General features: G+C 43.5%; 3 protein-coding genes across 4 annotated transcripts; 2 read left to right on the forward strand and 1 right to left on the reverse strand.

Moving 5' to 3' along the window:
- Positions 1-3965: 3965 nt before the first annotated feature.
- ppp1r3db (protein phosphatase 1, regulatory subunit 3Db) lies at positions 3966-8374 on the reverse strand. 2 transcript variants are annotated; one of them, XM_063216527.1, is made up of 3 exons: positions 7833-8374; positions 6472-6799; positions 3966-5496 (listed from the first exon to the last, which is right to left on the reverse strand). In XM_063216527.1, the coding sequence occupies exons 2-3, from the start codon at positions 6775-6777 to the stop codon at positions 4894-4896; spliced, it is 909 nt and encodes a 302-aa protein (XP_063072597.1). In that variant the 5' UTR covers positions 6778-6799; positions 7833-8374; the 3' UTR covers positions 3966-4893. The 2 variants fall into 2 exon arrangements, with proteins under 2 accessions (XP_063072597.1, XP_063072598.1); XM_063216528.1 differs by lacking the exon at positions 7833-8374 and adding an exon at positions 7715-7823.
- Positions 8375-8778: 404 nt separating this feature from the next.
- fam217bb (family with sequence similarity 217 member Bb) lies at positions 8779-12247 on the forward strand. The gene is made up of 5 exons (XM_063216529.1): positions 8779-8983; positions 9104-9170; positions 9322-9380; positions 10227-10608; positions 11029-12247. The coding sequence occupies exons 1-5, from the start codon at positions 8868-8870 to the stop codon at positions 12163-12165; spliced, it is 1761 nt and encodes a 586-aa protein (XP_063072599.1). The 5' UTR covers positions 8779-8867; the 3' UTR covers positions 12166-12247.
- Positions 12248-14136: 1889 nt separating this feature from the next.
- pdrg1 (p53 and DNA-damage regulated 1) lies at positions 14137-20417 on the forward strand. The gene is made up of 5 exons (XM_063216531.1): positions 14137-14268; positions 14357-14432; positions 17318-17392; positions 19025-19105; positions 19398-20417. Exons 1-5 carry the CDS (start codon positions 14185-14187, stop codon positions 19478-19480), a joined length of 399 nt encoding a protein of 132 aa, XP_063072601.1. The 5' UTR covers positions 14137-14184; the 3' UTR covers positions 19481-20417.
- Positions 20418-21140: the final 723 nt, after the last annotated feature.

Below are 21140 nucleotides of genomic sequence, written 5' to 3' on the forward strand. Positions count from 1 at the left end.
ATTTTCCTTTGGGGGCACAGCAACGTCTAGCCTAGGGGCCCCAGGCCATCTTCATCTGGCCCCGCATACACTGTCAATTGTGCAGTGTTATTTCAACACTAAGAGGGTAAAGGACCAACTACAAGTGCTGAATTTGACTTTCTGAGGGTTGACCCTGACACTTCACAATTTACCATGCAGTGCATGCAGTGAGGACGCAGAGGGGGCAGGGTGGTGGGATGGATGGATGGATGGTTGGAAGGATGGGTGGAAGAGAGGTAGGGGTGGGTAGGAGGGATGGATCTGTGATCAAATTGAGGCCAAACTCTGACCGTTGCTGTAGCAGCCATGATGTGGCATTGGCTTAATGGAGTCTCTTCTCGTGACTGAGCTGCCGGGCTCGCAGGTCGCCACACTCACGGCCAAGGACTGTGGAGACGTGAAGGCAATGCCTGATCATGTGTGTGTGTGTGAATGTGGGTTTGTGTGCCACACTGTGTGTGTGTGTGTGTGCCACACCGTGTGTATGTGTGTGTGTTTGCATTTTTGTAATTATGTGACGTGTGTCTTTGTTTGTGTGTGTTTATGAGTGTGTGTGTGTCAGTCTGTGTATCTTTGTTGGTGTATGTGTGTTTTTCAGACAATCTGTGTGTGTTTGTGTGGATGGGGGTGATGTGGAAGGAGAGCATGCTCTACTAGATAGATAACAAGTAATATGTAGGGGCATAAACAAACTGCACATACAAATGTAGGTAAGGTGGAGGGTAAACAAACAACACCCTGACACAGACCTTGAAAAAACACACAGACACACACACGCACACACACAAGGACACGCAGAGACACAGAGAGAAACATGAAGAATACACAAATATGTGAATTATAAAACAAAACAAGCACCAACATCCATTACATTTATTTGTGATTATTACAGTTGTTAGACAAAATAATTTCAGCTACAAGTGTGTTTTTTAAGTGACCACCATCCCTCAAAGCAGTTGATGCTTTAACACTGCCACCTAGTGTACATCTGATGTACTACCAGTCCAGTAGCATGCTGCTGTACAGTCTGTGTCGCTTGACTTCTATCAGCACACGCAAACACACATAATGCAGATTAAACAGATCAAGGTAAGCGCTTCAAAATGGGAACTTAATGAAGCTATGGCTGTCTCTTCTTGTTTTTAGTGAGAAAGACTCTCCATCACACTCACATTTTCTTCAGATTTAATTAAGTACTGTACGCACCTCCTCTCTCCACTCTTCTCTGTACATAAGTCTGGTCAATCTTCAAACCTTACAGTCCTCTATGTTTGTCAAGTCTGACCCAATGCGTTCTATTCGGAAGACAAAGGTGTACAAATTTTAATTTGCAGCTACTTCTGTTCTGACAGGGCCTTTACGACACATTCAGATTTACTTTGCTAACATTTCACAATGGCACATAAGGGGTTAAAAAAAACATACAAAGGTTAAGGCAATAATAACAACAGTCAGTGCTAACACAAGACAAATGTGCATGACAATATGACATTCAAGGGCAAAAAATATGCATCGCTTGACACTGGGAATTGAACGGAATAAAATGCCTCTAAAATCCATTCTTTCCACTGCCATACATTCAAATGTCAGTTGTATCAACCAGGAGTGTGCTTCGGTTGCATACCCACACCACTAGCTATGTCATGTGTAAGCCAGTGCTACATCTGAAGAGAATTTGTTTAAGTAAGAAACTGAATCCAAAACACTAACCTGAAAGGGTAATTTATCTATAGTGTTTAATAAACCACACGCTCTGAATACCTACCTGGTGCTGCAATGGCAAATGAATTTTATGAATACTGGTGCAGTGCTTACATACAGTATGTTACACATGGACATGGACTCAAAGACAGTGCCATTCATCACAGGAAAATATTCTCAACTTTCAAGCACATTGATTTGGTATAGGTTTTACGTTAAAAATCTGCATTGTCTATTTTAGTTTAGTAGTAAAATAATAGTCTCAAGCAACTTTTACAGGGAGAGAGGGTTAGTGAGGTCATGTTGGATTAAGTTCTTGCTCTGCAACATAGTGCACACACAACTCGTGCACACACGTAAACACACACACCGACTGCCCTCTTGACCTACATATAATTTCTACGAAAGCCCCCTAACGAAGTCCCTGGGGTTCTTGACATTCATGAACTGCCAAATGGTCATGAACTCTCACTCATTTGATCCCCTTCAGGTTCTAAGAGTGTGTGCGCACTTGTTTATACAGTGAGGAGAATAAGTATTTGATCCCTTGCTGATTTTGTTAGTTTGCCCACTAATAAAGACATGATCAGTCTTAAATATTAATGATAATATGTATTCTAATATGGAGAGACAGAATATCAAAAAGAAAGTCCAGTAATTAACTCTAAAGAATATATAATAATTGATTTATATTTAATTGAGGGAAATAAGTATTTGATCCCCTGCCAACCATTAAGAGTTCTGATCCCGCAGATCAAATGGCACTTCCAATCAACTTGTTATCTGAATTGAACACACCTGTTAATAGTAACCTGCACAAAAGACACATTGAATCTGCAGAATCAGTCCATAGAATCAGTCAATCGATCAAACTAAACTCACCAACATGGGACAGACCAAAAAGCTGTCAAAGGATGTCAGGGACAAGATTTTAGAACTCAACAAGGCTGAAATGGGCTTCTGGATATTAAAGAGCAAACTGTTGGTGAATTTCTTCCCAATTTTAGGACATACGAAATGATCATCAATCATCAATCTTAGGCCTGTCTCTGGTTCCATACAAGATTTGACCTTGTGGGAATTTAATAACCAGAAAAAATGAGATAAAGCACCTTAAAACTGTATGGGAGGAGCTAGGAAATGATCTCAAGGCAGCTGGGACCTCAATCACTAAGAAAACTATTGGAAACACTTGATACCACAGCGGATTAAAATCCTGCAGTGCATGTATGGTACACCGGCTTCAGAAGGAACCTGTTCAGGCCCACCTGAGGTTTGCCAATGAACGTCAAACTGGATTAGGATATGATTGGGAGGTGCTGGAATCAGATGACACCAAAATCAAACTGTTTGGCATCAACACAACTCGATGTGTTTGGAGGAAGAGAAATGCTGCCTATGATCCCAAGAACAACACCTTCTCCAACATCATAAATGAAAGTGGTAACATTATGTTTTGAGGTTGTTTGTCTGGCCAAGACACAGGACAACTTCACATCGTCAAGAAACGGATGGAGGGAGACATGTAAATGTACAATGCTGCATGCCAACCTCTTTTCCACCACCACTAGACTGAAGGTGGGTCATGGATTGGCCTCCCAAAATGATAATAATCCATAATATACAGCCCAAGCAACGAAGGAGTAGCTCAAGCAGAAGCACATTAAGGTCATGAAGTGGCCTAGACCGTTTCCAAACATTAACCCTATAATAATCCTGTGAAGGGAACAGAAGCTCCCATTTGGCAAGCTACAGTCATACAACTTAAGTGATTTAGAGATAATCTGCAAAGAAAAGTGGACAAAAGTCCTTTCTAATATATCCACAAACATTGTCATTAACTGAAAGAAACATCTGACCTCTGTATGAGAAAACAAGGGCTTTGCCACCAAGTATTTTGTCTTCTTTGACTAGAGGGGTCAAATACTTATTTTCCTCAATGGAATACAAATCAATTAAAATATATTCTTCAAAGTTATTTTCTGGATTTTCTTTTTGATATTCTGTCTCTCTATATTAGAATACATTTTATCATTAATATTATAGAATGATCATGTCTTTATTAGTGGGCAAACCAACAAAATCAGCAAGGGATCAAATACTTATTCTCCTCACTGTATATGTGTGTGTGTGTTTACGTACAGTAGGTGTATGTGTGTGTGCCTGTGTGTGTGTGTGTGTGTGTGTGTGTGTGTGTGTGTGTGTGTGTGCATGTGTTTATGTTTGTTTGTGTGTGTGTACGTAGGTGTGTGTGTGCGTGTGCATGTGTTTATGTTTTTGTGTGTGCGCACGCATGTGTTTACATTTGTGTGTGTGTGTGTGTGTGTGTGTGTGCGCCTGCATTTGCATGTGTCGGCTCTTCTGGCTTGGTGGCGCAGATATTCTCGGATATTCTGGGAAACACATGACATGTCCATGCTATGCAGCGTCTCTCTACAACTGTGTACAGCTGGCGAGGGCGCGGAGGGACCCCAGCTGAACGCCATACTTACATGCCAACAGCCAGCAGCTGCCAGACAGCCCCACGGCAACTCCAAAGGCAACACAAAGGTCAAAAGGTGACGTGGCATTTCGGACCAGAGCAAAACAGCCACCGCTGCTTGTGTGTTGTGCAGCGCTACGTGCAGTTTCTTATTGCAAAACATCCACTGCTTGCGCGTTGTGCAGTGCTACATGCGGTTTCTTATCGCTGCTAGTTAAAACATACTTAATCAATTGCTTGTAAGGTAATATGTGGCTTGTTTTGTGTTTTTAATTCAAAGCCAGCTTAAATAAACTTATCTTCGTGAAACCTTAAAACCAAAAACAACAGAAATCATGTTTACTTTTAAAATTAATGAAATATCTCCTGAGGTGCAGTTATTATAGTAGTGTCAGGGGGGATTCTAATCAAGGTTGCAGAAACAAGCGGTTGTTTTATGCTGTAGTTACTGAAGTGCCATCTTATAACACACAATTAACCCCAAATTTATTTGTCTTAAAAAGATGCAGAGGAAAGGCATTTGACAGGCATTTTGAGATAACACCTGACAACCAATTATTTAATACAAAGACTAATTATCCAATGTATTATCCAACGTTTTGAAAACAACTGCACAGTTCAGTGTATTCAAATCGATTTTTTTTTGCCAAAACTGCAAAATAGCCCTAACGGCACCCTCTGGTGGAGAGCTAAATAAAGTGCACCATGCTGTTCTCGCACTCCCTCGGAACAGACAGCTTGTAGTTCTCGCAGGAGAGCTTGTAGTTAAGGCCGTCATTGTTGTCCCAGTACTCCACTGCGGCGGCCAGGTAGCGGATGGCAAACTCCAGAGTGGCGCCAGGCTGTAGGATGAACGGCGGGACGGGCAAACGGAACCGGAAGACGTCCGCCTCTGGCTGACGGGGCGGGTTACTGGGGACGGTGGTCACCCAGCTCCCCTTGGTCTCCGCCACGCTCCTCCAATTGGTGAAGGAGTAGCGCACCGTCACCTCCTTCTCGAAGGCCAGGTTGAGGACCTGCACGGTGCCGATGATCCCCATGTCGGAACACAGCACCCTCTCCAGGCACACGGCCTGCGCACGGAGGCGCTCGGCGAATCCCGGCTGGGCCGCCACGTCCTCCGGGAAGCTGGGCTTGAAGTAGGGAAGGGAGACCTCCAGGTCCTTCCCACAGAAGAGCTCGGAGTTCATCAGGAGCCTGTAGAGCACGTGATAGGGCACCCTAGGGTCCTCCCCAACCTTGAAGACCTTCACCTCCTCCAGCTCAAGGCCCAGGGAGTCGGCGAAGCGCACCTGCAAGTAGGGGTGTGCAAAAAATCATTATGACAATATATATGAAGAGCTCTTTTCCAAAATGAGACATATCCATTTCATAGAATGTTGTGAAATTTACATTTTTTTATTGGCCATTGAATTGCATTGCAAAATGCATTTTTATAGAGGCTTAAAAGTATGTTCTCAAAACATTTGAATCGCAAGAATTTACACATAGATGGTAGGACTTCTTAACAGTCAATTCCAATACTAAAATACAAAAAGTCAAAAAAGGTGGATATAGTGTTTTGGAAAAGAGCTCCTCATATATACAGTATTTATCGCATCGAGCCTCTTTACAATACACATATCGCATCTACAGGTTTTTGCCAAAACCTACCCTCGTCAGCAAGTCCACACATTTTGTTTAGGAGTAAATGCACTGCATTCTGTCATTCACCTGCACTTAGAGAGTACTCTGGGACCAAATACACTCTACAACATTTGTAAAACAATCTTATAAATTACATTTGCAATACAATTAAGTTATATTTTCAGGGGATCTGATGAAGGTGGGGTCTGTTGTAAAGGTGGCCACCTTCAATACAGGCCTAAACGCAGGGGGAAGTCCTGGTTTGTGTTCATTGTACGGCCTTGGAGGACTTTGAAGTGGCCCTTCGAATGAAAAGGCTCCTCTTATTTAGAAGTGAAACACATTAGCAGTTGACATAATCTATTTTAGGTAATAAATGAACACTATTTAATGAGCCCAAATGATGCATTACATTGTAACTGCACTGTATTGGATCATTCAATTGCTATCCAGCAAGAGAAAACGGGCAATAGATTGTGAGGTTGCACAGTAAAAAAAGAAATGCAGTGATAATTCAACACATAGAGAGTACTCTGGGACCAAATACTTACACTCTACGCCATGTTAAATCAAGTCTCTAAGTGCTGGATTAACACTGCATTTTTTTTACTGTGTGTTGGCTATTCCCAGCCCTACTGTACCTGCACGCGGGCCTGCTGGCGGCGGCTGAGGCTGGTGGAGGGTAGGGACTGGGCCCGGCGCCTCATGATGGCCTTGGGAGTGGCCTCGCTGGACAGGCTGCGTCTGAAGACCGGCTCTCTGGGGGACGGAGGCCGAGGGCTCGGGGGACGGATGGGGACCGGCCTGCGCTCCGGCTCTTTGGCGTCAAAGATGTCACTCAGGCGGATGACGGTTTTGGACGGCTTGGACACCGCGCTAACCCCGGTGGTGAACTGAGGAGCTTCGGCAGGCTTACGGCCAGGAGGTCGTGGGCTGTAATGGGCCATGATGATTCTCTGCTAGAGTAGCCTACATGGATGTCATTGGAGCAAGAAAGGAAGAATATCAACAAATGTCATTACATAATGTATTATATAATGTAATTATGTGTACTGCCCCGTGGTCTAGTCTGCATAGAATTTCTATGCAGACTAGACCACGGGGCAGTACACATAATTAATTTCTATTAGAAAGCAGGTATACGCAGTATACCCACCTCAAATTTCATGGATTTCAGTATGCCCATCTAAACTTGATTGTTCCATTATTTAGAATAGCACAAATGTAGTATACCCACCTCGAAAATGCTCATATATACAGTATACCCACCACAAACAGCAGACTACACCACTGGTACTGTCTGACTATAGGCATTATCATTAACACCATCAACTTAATGTCACAGCTGACATGGAAACACCACCCACTTGTCTCTTATGGGGAAAAAATTCCTAACTTGCAGTATCCGAACTGCAGTTTTTAACACAGTTTTACTGCTGCAAATTACACTATTACTATCGATGCATTACATGTAGTATTATGGACACCAGGAACTGCATAGGCTACTACAAAACTATTGCGCTCACTGCAACATTGTGGAGAAGATCCCCCTTTTTATGTATGAAAAGTGAAATTTTCCCAGTCATAATGAATAGGCCAACTTAGAATTTGATGATGGAGGTACGTATTCATGAAAAAGGTCACATTAGTGAATGGGTAGCATGAATTCTGGAAATAACTAAAAATCTTACACAGTGCACCTTTAAACAAAATAGTCCTGCAGAAAACACCCTGCTGTTATGCAGTTCTTTCACAAGGTGAGCAACAGATCATGTCACTTCTTCAGCTTTTTCATCTGTGTATGAGATTACATTTACCATTTGTTATGATAGTTTATGATTGATAATAGCAGACCCAGAGATTCTGTATTCATGCATTATTTACCTGTTGTCCATGCAGGCCTACTGTAATTAATCCCAAAAGAAAATACGTGACGAACACTGTACCATCTTGATATTTAAGTGACTATTTCAAGAGCATGCAGTAGTAGTGAAGTACTTACTTGCCAGCCAGTGCTATTTAAACATCCTTGCTTTCCAACTGGAGACGGAATCGTTAGCTGCAAACCACTTCCATAGTGCTCTGATACATCAGACCCATGCTGATTTTAGTCATCATAGTGAAACTAAAACAAATCACTTCCTTGCAAAGTCGTACAACTATGATACGGAGACGAACCAACAATGCATCATGCACTGTTTGCTGTGAATAAAACAGAATGCCGAAAAACCAAGGGTATAGCCAATTAAGTTGTGGAGCAGATTCACGAAACGCAGGCTGAGTATGTGTGCCATGTCAAGTTCCTGTGCGCATAACCTCTGACATTTACACACATGTCCCTGTGGGAAGACGTCCATGGCTTGTTATTTGTCTCCAGCGTATAGCACGCACAGCTTGAACACTAGTTTGTGGTAGGCCAATTGGGTGATTTGGCATTTATAGCTGTTTTGGTAATGAGTTCAGTAAACAAAACGTCCTCTTCCGTAAAATAGCGCGCTTCCTGGTCCGAGCGCTGCACAGCAGACCACAAAGCGTAAAGCCCGTATCAAATGACGTCCCCTACAGGTACAGGAAAATAATATTTAACACTACACTTCCCACAACACACCACGCCCTATGGGATTATGTTCACATCTGGAGCATCTGGATACGAGCATAATAACGAGAAAACAGTAATAGAGAAAATCTTGGAAAACCTTCGTGGTAAAATCGTTTAAAGCGCGCGCAGGCATTAGGATATGGTACGAGTACTATTACATTTCCTGGTTGGCAGGTAGGTAGGTTTCAGTAAATTATTTAGCGTTTTGACGCCGGGATGCACCAATTTCGCTCCATCCTTAATGCGGAGCACTGGAGAAGATAACGGGTCTATGCGTTGCATTACACACTGCAACTGTGATGCTATGCCTAAACGCATTTTCTCACCAGAAGCAGAAAGGAAAGGATTGATAGCCCGGTGAGAACCGAAGGGGATAATTGTTGACGGCATCACTGCGAAGAGGAGACAGACGGCTATGGCCAAACTCGACCACCGAAAATGATGGGGACAATACTGGAAGAACGCGCTCCGAGAAACAACCCGCACAATCTATACACTAAAGGCAAGCGGACATCAAAATCCTTATGGAGTAGCGGCGCGCCAACAAAGCAGAGGTTAGAAAAGAGGTAGTGTGAAATCTCGGTTATTTATGTGGCCCAGTTTTCTTGTTAGTAGTAGTTAAAAACCTTCTGTTTAATTGTGTTTGGGATGGTATTTCACTTATCTGTCTGCAGCACAATGGTGTACAAGTCTGGGGTGCCTAATGGTCTACATAGAGAAAGCAGAATTCCTCTTCCTGAGGTAAGCATTGATACACTTCCTTCCCAAAGCTATTTTGAAGCGAATGGAAATCTAACATCCATTTTTAAATTGTAATTTTATTGACAAGCCTGGTGTGCTTTGTGTGTTTTTGTTGGTTTGTTTGTTTTGTTTTGATTTGTTTTCTTTTAAGGGCTATCCGCCCAAAATGAGAGGAAAACTGGAGGAACCCTCCCTGATGGACACCCCAAGGTGAGCTTGCTGTGTCACCACCTGTTCGTAGCCACGGTATTTAAAGGCATAGTCAGCATATACAGAAACAAACCAACACAGTGTAATCCAGAAACGTGCCCAGTCAGTTCAATCCCTTCGTCGTCCCACGTGCTGTCTGTGCTCCTTTGACCTGTGAGCGGATTATAGTCCCTGTTGGGTTGAGCCAAGGAAATTTATCCACGGACGGATAAACAAATTGTGTTTATCCCTCCTAGATTGGTGGCTGTCATGCATCTTAGGCTAGCAACAGATAGTGTAGTTTTTCATTAGGTTTTGGCACGCGATTATCACAATACATTTCTATCAATAATCAGAGATTCTGCAATGCAGTATGACATGTTGCATTTGTGCAATAGACTAGCTGTAGCCTCATCATTTGCACTGTTCCGCCAGTGGGATGCTGTGATGCTGAAAAGCAACAACTTGGTCAGGGTCATTCTGGCAACAGCAAATTGATAACAAGGGCCATGTTTGACCGTGGCTCTAATGGTAGGGCACTGGTCTGCTACACCAACAGCCCGGATTTGATTCTAACTCGGGTCATTTGCAGATCCCACTATCCTCCCACAAAAATAACAAAGGCAAAAACTATATTGAAAAAAAAAAAGATTAAGCCATGCCGTCGCCAACTTGTCTACCATGCGGCTGACCCGGGTCCGATTCCCGGCCCGGGTCCATTACCGGCCCTTCCCCGTCTCTCTCTCCCCACTCGCTTCCTGTCACCACCTTCACTGTCCTATCATAAATAAAGTCAAAAAGACCAAAAATAAATCTTTTAAAAAAAGAAAAAAAAGATTAATGCTGTGCTGTGTTACTGTTCCACAGTGCCCAGGTGAGTCAGACGAAACCGATGACTCCCAAGCCGAGGCCACAGGTGTCCTTCCTGAGGGAGACGAGAACCAGGCCATGGAAGGCGGCCTCTCACTCCAAAAATGAGACCGGTGGTGACGTGAGCCACTCGGGGCCACAGGATCACGTCTCTCACACTGTCAACATCCAATCAGGCCTGAGGAGGGATTGCTCCCTGGAGAGGAGAGAGGGAAGGAGGAGGTATCCGAGTTCAGACCGGGCCAAGCAGCAGCAGCAGCAGCAGCGGCAGCGTGAGATCTCATTCTCGGACAGTGCCAGTGACCTGTCTGACACGGAGAGAGGCCCCGAGTTGCCCGCCGCCCCTAGCACCCCTCCCAAACTAGACCTCCGAGCTGAGGTGCCCACACAATGTTTACACAATATACTATTTGCTTTTTTGTTGATGATACTTACTGCATAGTAATCCTGTACTGCAGGTCTGCTCGTTTATGAGAAAAATTCAATCACGATTATTTCAGTCAATATTCATATCACGATATTTTAAGACGATATTTCTTTTTAAGACAAATTAATTGTACTAAACAATTTACAATCAGCTGTGGCCTAATGGTTAGAGAGGTGGTTTTAAGACAAGAGGGTTGCAGCTTCGAATTCCACCCTGACCTCTCCCTGTAAATAACTGAAAGCGTCAGTTAACTGTAATAATGCAGTCTGTTTGACCTGTTTTGGAACTGGATTGTAGATTCTGAATCCAGTTTCTGAATCCACTGAATCCACTGAAGCTGTCACTGAAGCTGACTTTGACTTTGACTTTAAGGTGATTGATCCGGCTGAGTTCCAGCGGCGTCCCCGTGCCTCCTCCTCCTCCTCCTTCCGCCGCCAGTGCCAGCCTAGCCGCAGCTACCCAGACTTCCTGCCCCCGCCCTTCAATGGCTGGAGCCTGCAGCAGCTGGCCGTCTTCCTCAACACAGAGGGCAAAGGCATACCCAGGCCCAAGCCCTCGGACCACCTGGAGAGATACCTTGAGAGGCTGCTCAAGCTGGAGTGGCACCAGATCCAGACCGTCAGGAATGAGACGGGTGTCGTTGATGGTGCTGCCGACGGCGACGGTGCTTGCTGCAGTACCAGTAACATCATCCGGGGTCGACATACACGCTGTCGTCTTCCTCGCCCCCACAGCAGCCCCTCTGCCAAACTGAGCACCCCCAAAAGCATCCTCCAGTGCCAGCGGGCGTTCCCCCTTGCCCTGCTCTCCTCCATCACCACCCCCAGCTTGCCTGTGCAGCAGGTGGGCTGCGCGTGCCCACACTGCCACGTCCGCTACCCACACTGCAACGGCTCCTGTCACTCGGCGGTGTCGTCGTACGGCTACCAGCAGAGCTCCCGTCTGAGTCCGGTGATGGAGCGCCGCCGGCGGCCCTCTGGTATGCCAAAGAGGAGCAGTAGCGAGAGCCGTGCCTATGGGCACCCCCATACCCATACCCATACCCACGCACATGGCTATGCCTTGGGCTCCGTATCCACCTTCCCATCTCACAGCTATCATGATCCAGGAAAGAGGAACGGAAACGGGAGTAGCCACCTGAGACGAATGCAGGCTGCCGGAAACATCCGCAACCCATCGCTGAGTCCTCCGCGGCTCCGGGCCCCGGTGTCAGGTGCGCTTGGCCCAGCAGAGGCAGCCGTCAGTGGGGGAAGAGATCGTGCCAGTGGTGGTGGTGGAAATGGAGGTGGTGGTGGTGGTGGAGCAAGGGACACTCGTGGCAGGGAAGGAAGGGAGGTCAGCCAAAGACGGAGGTCTGTATCGGAGAGGAGGAGATCAACACCCAGTGCAGCGAAGCAAGATTTGAAAACAAATGGCCATGTGGATACTGACCATTTTGTTGGCAGGTCAAGAGACAGGGCGTCCGGAAGGGCAACTGGGAGGACAAAGCATGTTGAGTTTGTCACATGAGCTTTATGAAGAATATTGTTGCCATATAACAATCACGGATCTCAGAAAAGCACAAAAAAAACTTTTTTATCTTTAATGTCTAACGCCCTACTTGTTTTTTTAACTCTACAAATTATTTTTATCGATACATCTTTTGAATATTTTCTTGTAACATGCTTACTTGAGCACACGTGACCTTTGATGTGTGTGTGTGTGTGTGTGTGTGTGTGTGTGTGTGTGTGTGTGTGTGTGTGTGTGTGTGTGTGTGTGTGTGTGTGTGTGTGTGTGTGTGATTTGTGTGGGGTGTGTGTGTGTTATTTTAGTGGCAGCCTAAGCCTTAGTGCATGGGCCAAACTAAATAAAATATTGGTGCATTATTATTCATGAGAGCCAAGAATCTCCTTTTGATCCTGCTAAGACTTCACATGCAAGTGGGCCCATCATCGTCCATACCCAGATCAATCATTTACACACACTGACCCAAATTCTGTAATTTACAGACCCCTATTTTTCTACGATTTTTCATGTTTTATGAATATTCTTTGCTAGTTTTATCTGGTAATTAAAATAAAGTATTTTCCATAGTTTACAACATATGCAATAACTTTGAGGATTTTGAAATGAACGTGCACAATGTATAGGCCTAAATAAAGTATTGAATGTCATACTTTTACCTGTTTGTTTTTTGCATATTTTATTTCAACCTATTACATTTTTTCATTGATTCAGTCTTCTTTTTTTCAATTTCATATCAATCTGTCATTAATTAAATACCTCCTGTACCTTTATCGGAAAAGGTTTTGAAGAGCTAGTTGTGTTTAGTTGACTGCTGTGGTGGACTGCTGAGCTCTGGGTCTTACAGGGTTTTAACTCTATCACTCTCTTAATTCAGTCAGCATTCATCAGTCAGCAGCATAGTGATTATCATACAGTACGATAAATGGGGAAATAATAGGCCCATAATGAGCACAAAATGAACCTGTTTTACCCTATTATTCCCTTGGAAAACACTGCCACAAAGTTGGATATGAAGGGCCAAGCCTACTGTACAGGCTGATAACACAAAAGTGATTCACACTGATCATTGTGACATAAAAGAGACTATACGTTTACCCCTTTGCGCAGAGCCTATGTTTTAACCTTATTGTCCTCAAAATTGTAATGGCCCAGTCTTAATCTCTTATCTAAGGCTCTCATACCAATGTTGCTATGATGTAGTTGAGTCATTCCAGCAAAGTCTGATTGGGTCTGAACTGATCATGGAATGTAGGTGGGTGCATCTGTACAAAGAGGCCGTATTCCATGATCAGTTCTCATGATTTTTAAGCCATTTTGATTACTTTAACCCTCAATACAACCTAGAAATAAGACATTGCATTGTGTAAAATATTGATATACCACATAAGTAGCCATTTAAGTGCCCTTAGTTTACTTTCTACACTGAAACATCAAAAATGGGCATTTTAAACCATTTTAGTGACCTTTGACCTTAAGTAGGACTGACACTACACATTTTGCTGTTCACTTATAGTATGGTATGGTACATGAAATACCATTCAATAGCCCAGCATGAACATATTCTATTCTGCACTCCATAAAAGATGGGGAACTATGGAAAAATGGCAGAAAATCGGCATTTAAGACCATATTTACGACCTTTGACCTTAAATATGACCTTGACATTTCACTTTTTTGGTCTCAAAGTACACCTCCAGCATGGCATGCCACATGACATGCCATTAGATTATCCAGCATGGACATATTTTTACTCTGTACCTCATAAAACATTGGGAACTGTAGACAGATACAGTAGCAGAAAAACAGGCGTTTTGGGGTTAAAAAGTAATTTCTGGGGTAAGGGGGGTGGTTTCGGCTTGATTTTTAAAAATGTTACATCAATGTATTCCTAAAACATGGTATTTTCATCAAAAACACCCCTCCCTATCTGACAGTGTCCAATGTGGAACCAATGGCAGCACGTTGTTGTTTCCCTCCAGAAGGGGGACTTATTTTCATAGCAGAAGTCCTAGGCAGAGCATTATGGACGCCAGCGCGGAGCGTGTTTTGGAATATCTTACAGAGGTGGAAGAAGCTGCTGAAGATGTTCTCTCAGACAAACAACAGGTAACATGAGCTGTCGGAACACGTTGTGATTATAAGATTTTATTTATATGAAATTGGATGGTTGTAATTTGCCATACGTCTCTTGCAGATAGTAGACCTCGACAAGAGAAGAAACTCGAACAGAGAGGCACTCAATGCCCTACGAAAACACATGTCCGGGGAGGGTAAGTTGACTTGTTTGGACGAGCCTACACCTCCATTATCCGTCATTTCTTACGTATAATTACAGTAAAACAGGTGTTGATAAATGTATGGCTGTTGGCAGGATGCTGAAACATAGCAGGCATGGGCTTTCCCTCTTGGCCAAAGTAGCCTTTCAGGTGCGCATTCAGTTCGGTCACACGCCAGCCACAATTTGTTATGATGAATGCATTCGCACGCAGACAGCTAGAGCACAATGAAGAAAAGTGCAGCTGCGACATAAAGAATTGAACAAAAGTGTTGTGCAGCAAGTATCGTGAAGAGATGAGGTGCTAGCCAATATAGTAGGCCTACGTTAGTTGTCTGTTAACGACGGTGTGTAGTTCCTGGCTGGCAATTTAGCAGCATAGTTGAAGCACTGAGAATGAACATACTTCCTCAGTCACAGGAGGACGGAGAGGCGCTGTTTAACATTATTCATAGTTCTGGTGGAGATGGCTCTGGATGAAGTTGTAGGCCTACACAGTCTCAAACATTCTATCCCGAAGCCTAGCTCTGAGATGGCTTTCTTATTCAGCCTGTCAGTGTAACCATCTCAAATGCGGTTGTTACCCTAAAACACAATCATGTAGGCCTAAAGTAGAATCCAGAGAATACCGTAGAATCCACAACAGGTTGGCACTCGCCAAGAGCTCTTAATGCACTCTTACACCTGAGATTGAAAAAAACAAATGTTGAGTTATCTGTGGCCGTGCATAATTTGTACTTCAGGTTGGGGATATCTCTACTATGCTTTCGCACGAGAGTGAAATCTTATCTAAAACAATGTCATAGAGCAGGGGTGTCAAACACAAATTGACCGAGGGCCAAAACCAAAATATGGAACGAAGTCGATTATTTGTTAATAAATGGACTAAAATCCTGCAGGCACGCACTTAATACTCATAGTTTAATTTCACACACACTGGCACATATTGTGTTGCATAGGAGTGTGAGCTGTGTCATTGGCCTGGGCCCGCTCATACTTCTGAGAAACACCAAATTTCATGTTCAAGTCTTGGTACACTGTACATTAATGATGTATGAGGGCCAACTGTAATACACATTTGAAATGATCTCGCGGGCCGAATAAAAAGACTCCGCGGGCCAGATTTGGCCCCCGGGCCTGAGTTTGACACCCCTGATGAGGCTACTAAGAAATAGAGAAGCGAATAGGGTTTGGAAAGCTATCCACTTGTTTTGCACCCTAACCTCAGACACTGTGCTGCTCACAGTTATACAGATTCTACATTCAGTCCCTTCACAGGAATGAATTTGAAAAACTGGCCCTCTATGACTTAATTGAATACCCCTGCCATAGACTGTATAATAAATGGACAAAGCATCCATGACGTCACCCATTAACTTAAGCAGATCTGAATGAAACCAATTTTGAACTGCTAGCGCACCAGCACATCGTTATCAATCTACCTTCTCACGTCCAGTTCTAAACATTGGTGCAATACACAGGTTTCCTTTTGTAAACAATCGCTGGCTGCGCGCCCCTGGCTTTGCACTCTTCAACCTCTGATTTTTGAAAACTGCGGTCACTCAGAAAATGTGGTCACGTGGTTGGCTGCTTATCATCTTGCCCCTCCTCACTGCCTGATTGTTTGTAAACGGAAAACCTATCTGTAAAAGGAGATGCTGGCTGTCAATCGTGCCAGCCCTGCCAAACATGTGTGACGGATGCCCACTAGCAGAGTTTAGTAGTATATCGTTAGTACACCTTCCTCCTGAAGACGCAAACGGTATCGGTATTACTGAGCTATTGCTTTAAGCTCATTGGTATCGTGCTGTGTCTCCCATGCCAAACTGGAGTGCCCAAGTGGCAGACTGCACAGGAAGACCTCGGTTACGTATGCTCCAAATAGTTGTTTTTGAAACTTACAATTGGCTATGTTGGGGTTGAAGGGTGGGTTACCACTTGATGAAGACCATACACTCTATGGTGAAGAGTATAGAGAATTTGGTGTGGCCAACCTCATATTGTATGGTATATCAATTTATTAGAGGCAAGATCAACTAGCATGCCTAGGTTATGAAATGGCCCTCCACTAATGTGCAGAGCTGCCTGGAACCACCTGCTGAGCAAATGGATAGCATTGGTTTCACTGCTATTGGATTTTCCAGGAGCAGTTCAGTTGAGATTAGATAGGATAGGTTGGTTAAACTGACTCATAGGGACACTGTGCAGGAAATGGTCAAAAAAGGTACTGCAACTATGCTGCTAATTGAAAATGTGTTGTCTAAGGCCAGATTTTATCTTTTCATGAAAGTTTATTAAGTAATAAATTAATATTTTGTAGTATGGCCCAAGTACAGTCATTTTTGCAGCTAAAAATGGCTATTTCTGGACATTCAAAATGGCGGACCATGGAGAAGATCCCCCTTTTCATGTATGAATAGTGTAATTTTTCCAGTCATAATGAATACTTAGAATTTGATGGTGGTGATAAGTATTCATGAAAAAGGTAACATTATTGAATGGGTAGCATGAATTCTAGAAATAAACAACTAAAAATCTCACACAGTGTCCCTTTTAAGTGTGGGATTCAGTGTAGCATTGCAAACAGGCCCATACAATGTCCAAAAAAACCCTGCAGTATATCAGCACACACTGGTTGACTTTGATTTACAGAATGTTCATTCTGAAACACTCATTTTGCGTATGACTGCACATGTCTTCCTGAATTTCCCCCTGGGGATTAATAAATTTACTCTACTCTACTCTACTCTACTCTACATCACCAGCACCTGGACACTGGCTGTGCATACAGACTTGAGGTCCATGCAATACTTTGAATTTGATTGTATTGTTAGTTTTTGATGATAGCATCCCTTTGTGTTTTGTTTGTTTGTTTTTCAGACAAAGCGAAAGTTTGTTTGGGCAACATGATTATTAGATTTCCAAAAGATAAAACCATCCAGATGATTGAAAGAGGTGAGTAACGTGAAGCTTCAAGCTCACTTTGCCTTACTCTCTCCTATTCCATTAACACTACATATCCAACATGTTCAACGCTGTTTTGATTGGTTATGTCCCAGAGGTTTTTAGTCAAGACTGATTTCCCCTTAAAGGAACAGTCCACCATTTTTTGATTTTCACTTATTTGCAGTATTTCTAAGCATTATTCATGAATCATTTTTGTCTATTTGTTTGCCTTGCCTAGTTTAACTGTATAGCCAAATTAAGCGTAGCGATGCAAGTCTATGGGAACAACCAAAACAGTCTCAAATGTTCTTATAAACTACTTTGGAATTAATGTAAAATTCACCAAAGTTAACTAAAACTGCTATTTAAAGGATAGTTCCGGCGTAAAATGAAAGTTTCACCATCGCTTTCTCATGCCACATAATGTATCTAATGATGAGCCATTCTGGGCAATGCCGCGCCGTTATGGAGTTAGCTAATTTTAAGCTTTTTGACAGTTTATTTATCTCCTGTAGTGGGCTACATTTACTGCACCTGTATGCCTTCCCAAAACAGAGTGCTTGCTGGCAAAGACGCGCGGTGTTGCAACCAGTTTCACAGATTCACAGACACTCAAGATTCATGAGCCAGACACATTTACACATGTTTCTCTCTCTTCAAACATGCCTCCATAGCCATGCGCCTTTTTGGTACAGCATATCTTTAGACGGTTTCGTTTAGGTGTTCCATCCCTTACTCTTCTTGTAGTCATCATCCACGAAATGCTCCCTCCATACACGGTAGTAGCGATCCCTCAGGGTTTTTATGTCAGTTTTGTCCACTTCTGATGCTATTAGCCATTCCCGTAATATGGCTGGTTTAGACAGTGGCAGTCGGTGAAAACGGTCGGGGTTCCAGCTTTTCATTTTACGGTCGCAGCCGGTGTAAGAACCGTGGACCATGTTTAGCCTACCTAGCCACCTGATTGAGTAGCCTGCATCCGGGTCAGAGAGTTGCAACAGTGAGACACCTCTGAAAACACTGGCCAGTGAAAGACTGTGTGGTCCGATGATCGTCTCTGTGCCTCGGTTTGATTGACGAGACCTTTGTGATGAAGTGTGTATCGTTTCTGAAGTTGTTTATAGCGGGGAAACATCAGAAAATAATAGGCCTATAATTGGCCCCGCCGTGATGCATTGGCTGCGTTTTTCGCCAAAAAGCTTAAAATTAGCTAACTACATAACGGCGCGGCATTGCCCAGAATGGCTCATCATTAGATACATTATGTGGCATGAGAAAGAGATGGTGAAACTTTCATTTTACGCCGGAACTATCCTTTAAGTTCTTGTGATTTTACAATTGATTTACACATTTCTAGTAAGTATGTATTACATGTGTGGAAAAAATGGTCAGCTAAACATAAGTTAGGGTTCATAGTATGAATTGCTGTTCCCATTGCTAGTTGCTTTGAAACGGCAGCTTTAGCTAAAGTATTTTATGAATAAGCAAACTTGGCCTAAACCAAACAAACACATTAAGTTGGCAATTACATTTACATTTATTCATAAAAAAATAAATTTAAAACAAATGTTAGATCTCAGTTCTTACATTTTGTCACCATACCCATTCTCCCATAACCATGAATCGGGCATTGCCTTCCAGACCAAGAGCAGCTTGATAAGGAGATCTGTGATCTCCGCAACCGACTGAAAGACAAGGTGAACCGACTCCAGGAGCTGCAAGGTAATGCTGAGCTTGTGTGGGCTGTGTTTAGATTGACCCTGCTGGTTATGTTGTGAAGACCAGGTCATTTGGAAGTCGTGTGTGTGTATGTGTGTGTGTGTGTGTGTGTGTGTGTGTGTGTGTGTGTGTGTATGTGTGTGTGTGTTGAACTTGACCGTATAGAGGAAAGTACATGTCCAGATGGAGAGAGTGTTACCATTGTATGTTATTGAAATACATAGGATGCCCCCTCAATGCACCTAGTCATTTAAATATTTATCCCCGCTGTCCTCTCGTCTCGCCCTTCCCATAGGGAAACCTGAACTGGAAGGCTACAACCTCTGCCCTCTCTCCAATGAGGAAATGAAGGCAATAAGCAGCATCCTGAGGACGTGACCCCCCCCCCCCCTTTACACACACACACACACACACACACACACACACACACACACACACACACACACACACACACACACACATATGTGTACACACACACACACAGGGATCGGACTGCTTGTTCAGGGTGCGCTCCATCATGGGTAGCGGGGGCGAGCTAGTGAGCGGGTGGGTGGGTGCTTACCTATACGGGTGGCATGGGAACCTGAGACTGTCATCACAAGCCTGTAATCTCCCCCAGCGGGAGAGACATGACTTCAGATTGCCACCGTCTCGTCTCCCGCTGAACTCCTTGCCTTGCCGCTCCATCATGGAGTGGTGCAAGTAGCAAAAAATAAAATAAAAGTTGAAATTCAATATTATATTCAGGTACACTGAAGGAGTCCCATTACTCTCAAGGCTAAAAATGGGAAGTCTTAAACCTTTGTTAGACAGGCCGCACCCTCCTAGTGACTCAACACCTTCAGTGTTACTTCTAATCTGGCCAGGAGCAATACAAATATAGTTTCTAAGCTCCAGAAAAATCGGGAACTTTTCCCACTTTGTCGGGAAGCAAACAAACAGTAGCAACCCAAGGGAGGCGGTGAACCATGCCGTTGTTAATTGTTATGCTCTTGGTCAGACCAAGTCGTGAAGAGATTTGAAAGTCGATGATAATCAGGCTACAACTTTGTGCTCTTCTTTAAAATACTTACTGTTTTGCTTTTCTGTTGATGTCTTGTGTTGATACTGCAAATGGGTTACAGTTGTGATTCAGATTATGGCGCTGTTCAACCCAGGCCTTCTGCACTGAGACTTGTATCAAACCTTGTCAAATAACAATGTAAGTTATGAGTGAGTTGATTGGATGTTCGTACTTATGTCCTGTTGCCTTTGAATTGTTCAGTGTGCCGTGATGACCAATGTCAATGTAAATAAAATGCCTATCTGCATTACATCTTTGTGTCAATGTAATTTCCCCTTTCATCACTAGATGGTGCTGTATCTTAATAGACGGGTCAGAATGTGCCCTGGAATGTGTTTTCCCTGCTCATTTCCAGCCCCGGTGCAGTAAGCAGTTATTACACAGGAAGATACTACAGCAGAAAAAAAGATTATACATAATAACACATGATAATATACAATAGCACCTGGTATGCTAATCGTTGTAACTAAATTCACCGTGACAGAGTGACACAAATGTTAAAAGGATATGATTCAGCTTTTGTGGTTTTGTGGGATTCAATGGTGGTGGTGCACCTGCACATTCATTTGTGAGAAACTCAAGGGATACCAGACAGCCAAATTAAGTGACAAGTCTCATCTCCTAAGCAACCTTGACTGTGTGATTGTGTGTTCCTCTTCCTGCCTGGGTAGTGTGTCATGATGGGCTGGACTGGGACTGAAAAACAGCCCGGGCAGTTTCCTCATAGACCAGCACCTCACACCCCACTAATTTTTTCTACAAGTTCATTCCACTGTCTATATTAAAGATGGACCGCCCCATTAAAACTGAGGGCAGGTCTCGAAGGGGGAAAAAAACAAACAAGTAAACAAAATACAACAGCATCGGCCCCTGAGGACTGTCAGCCCACCGGGAAAATGCCCTGTATGCCAGATTACCAGTCCAGCCCTGGTATCATGACTAGTGTGTAGAGTACATGTTCATCAATTGTGATTT

Source organism: Engraulis encrasicolus, chromosome 14 (genome assembly GCF_034702125.1).
Source record: "Engraulis encrasicolus isolate BLACKSEA-1 chromosome 14, IST_EnEncr_1.0, whole genome shotgun sequence".
NCBI lineage: Eukaryota > Metazoa > Chordata > Actinopteri > Clupeiformes > Engraulidae > Engraulis > Engraulis encrasicolus.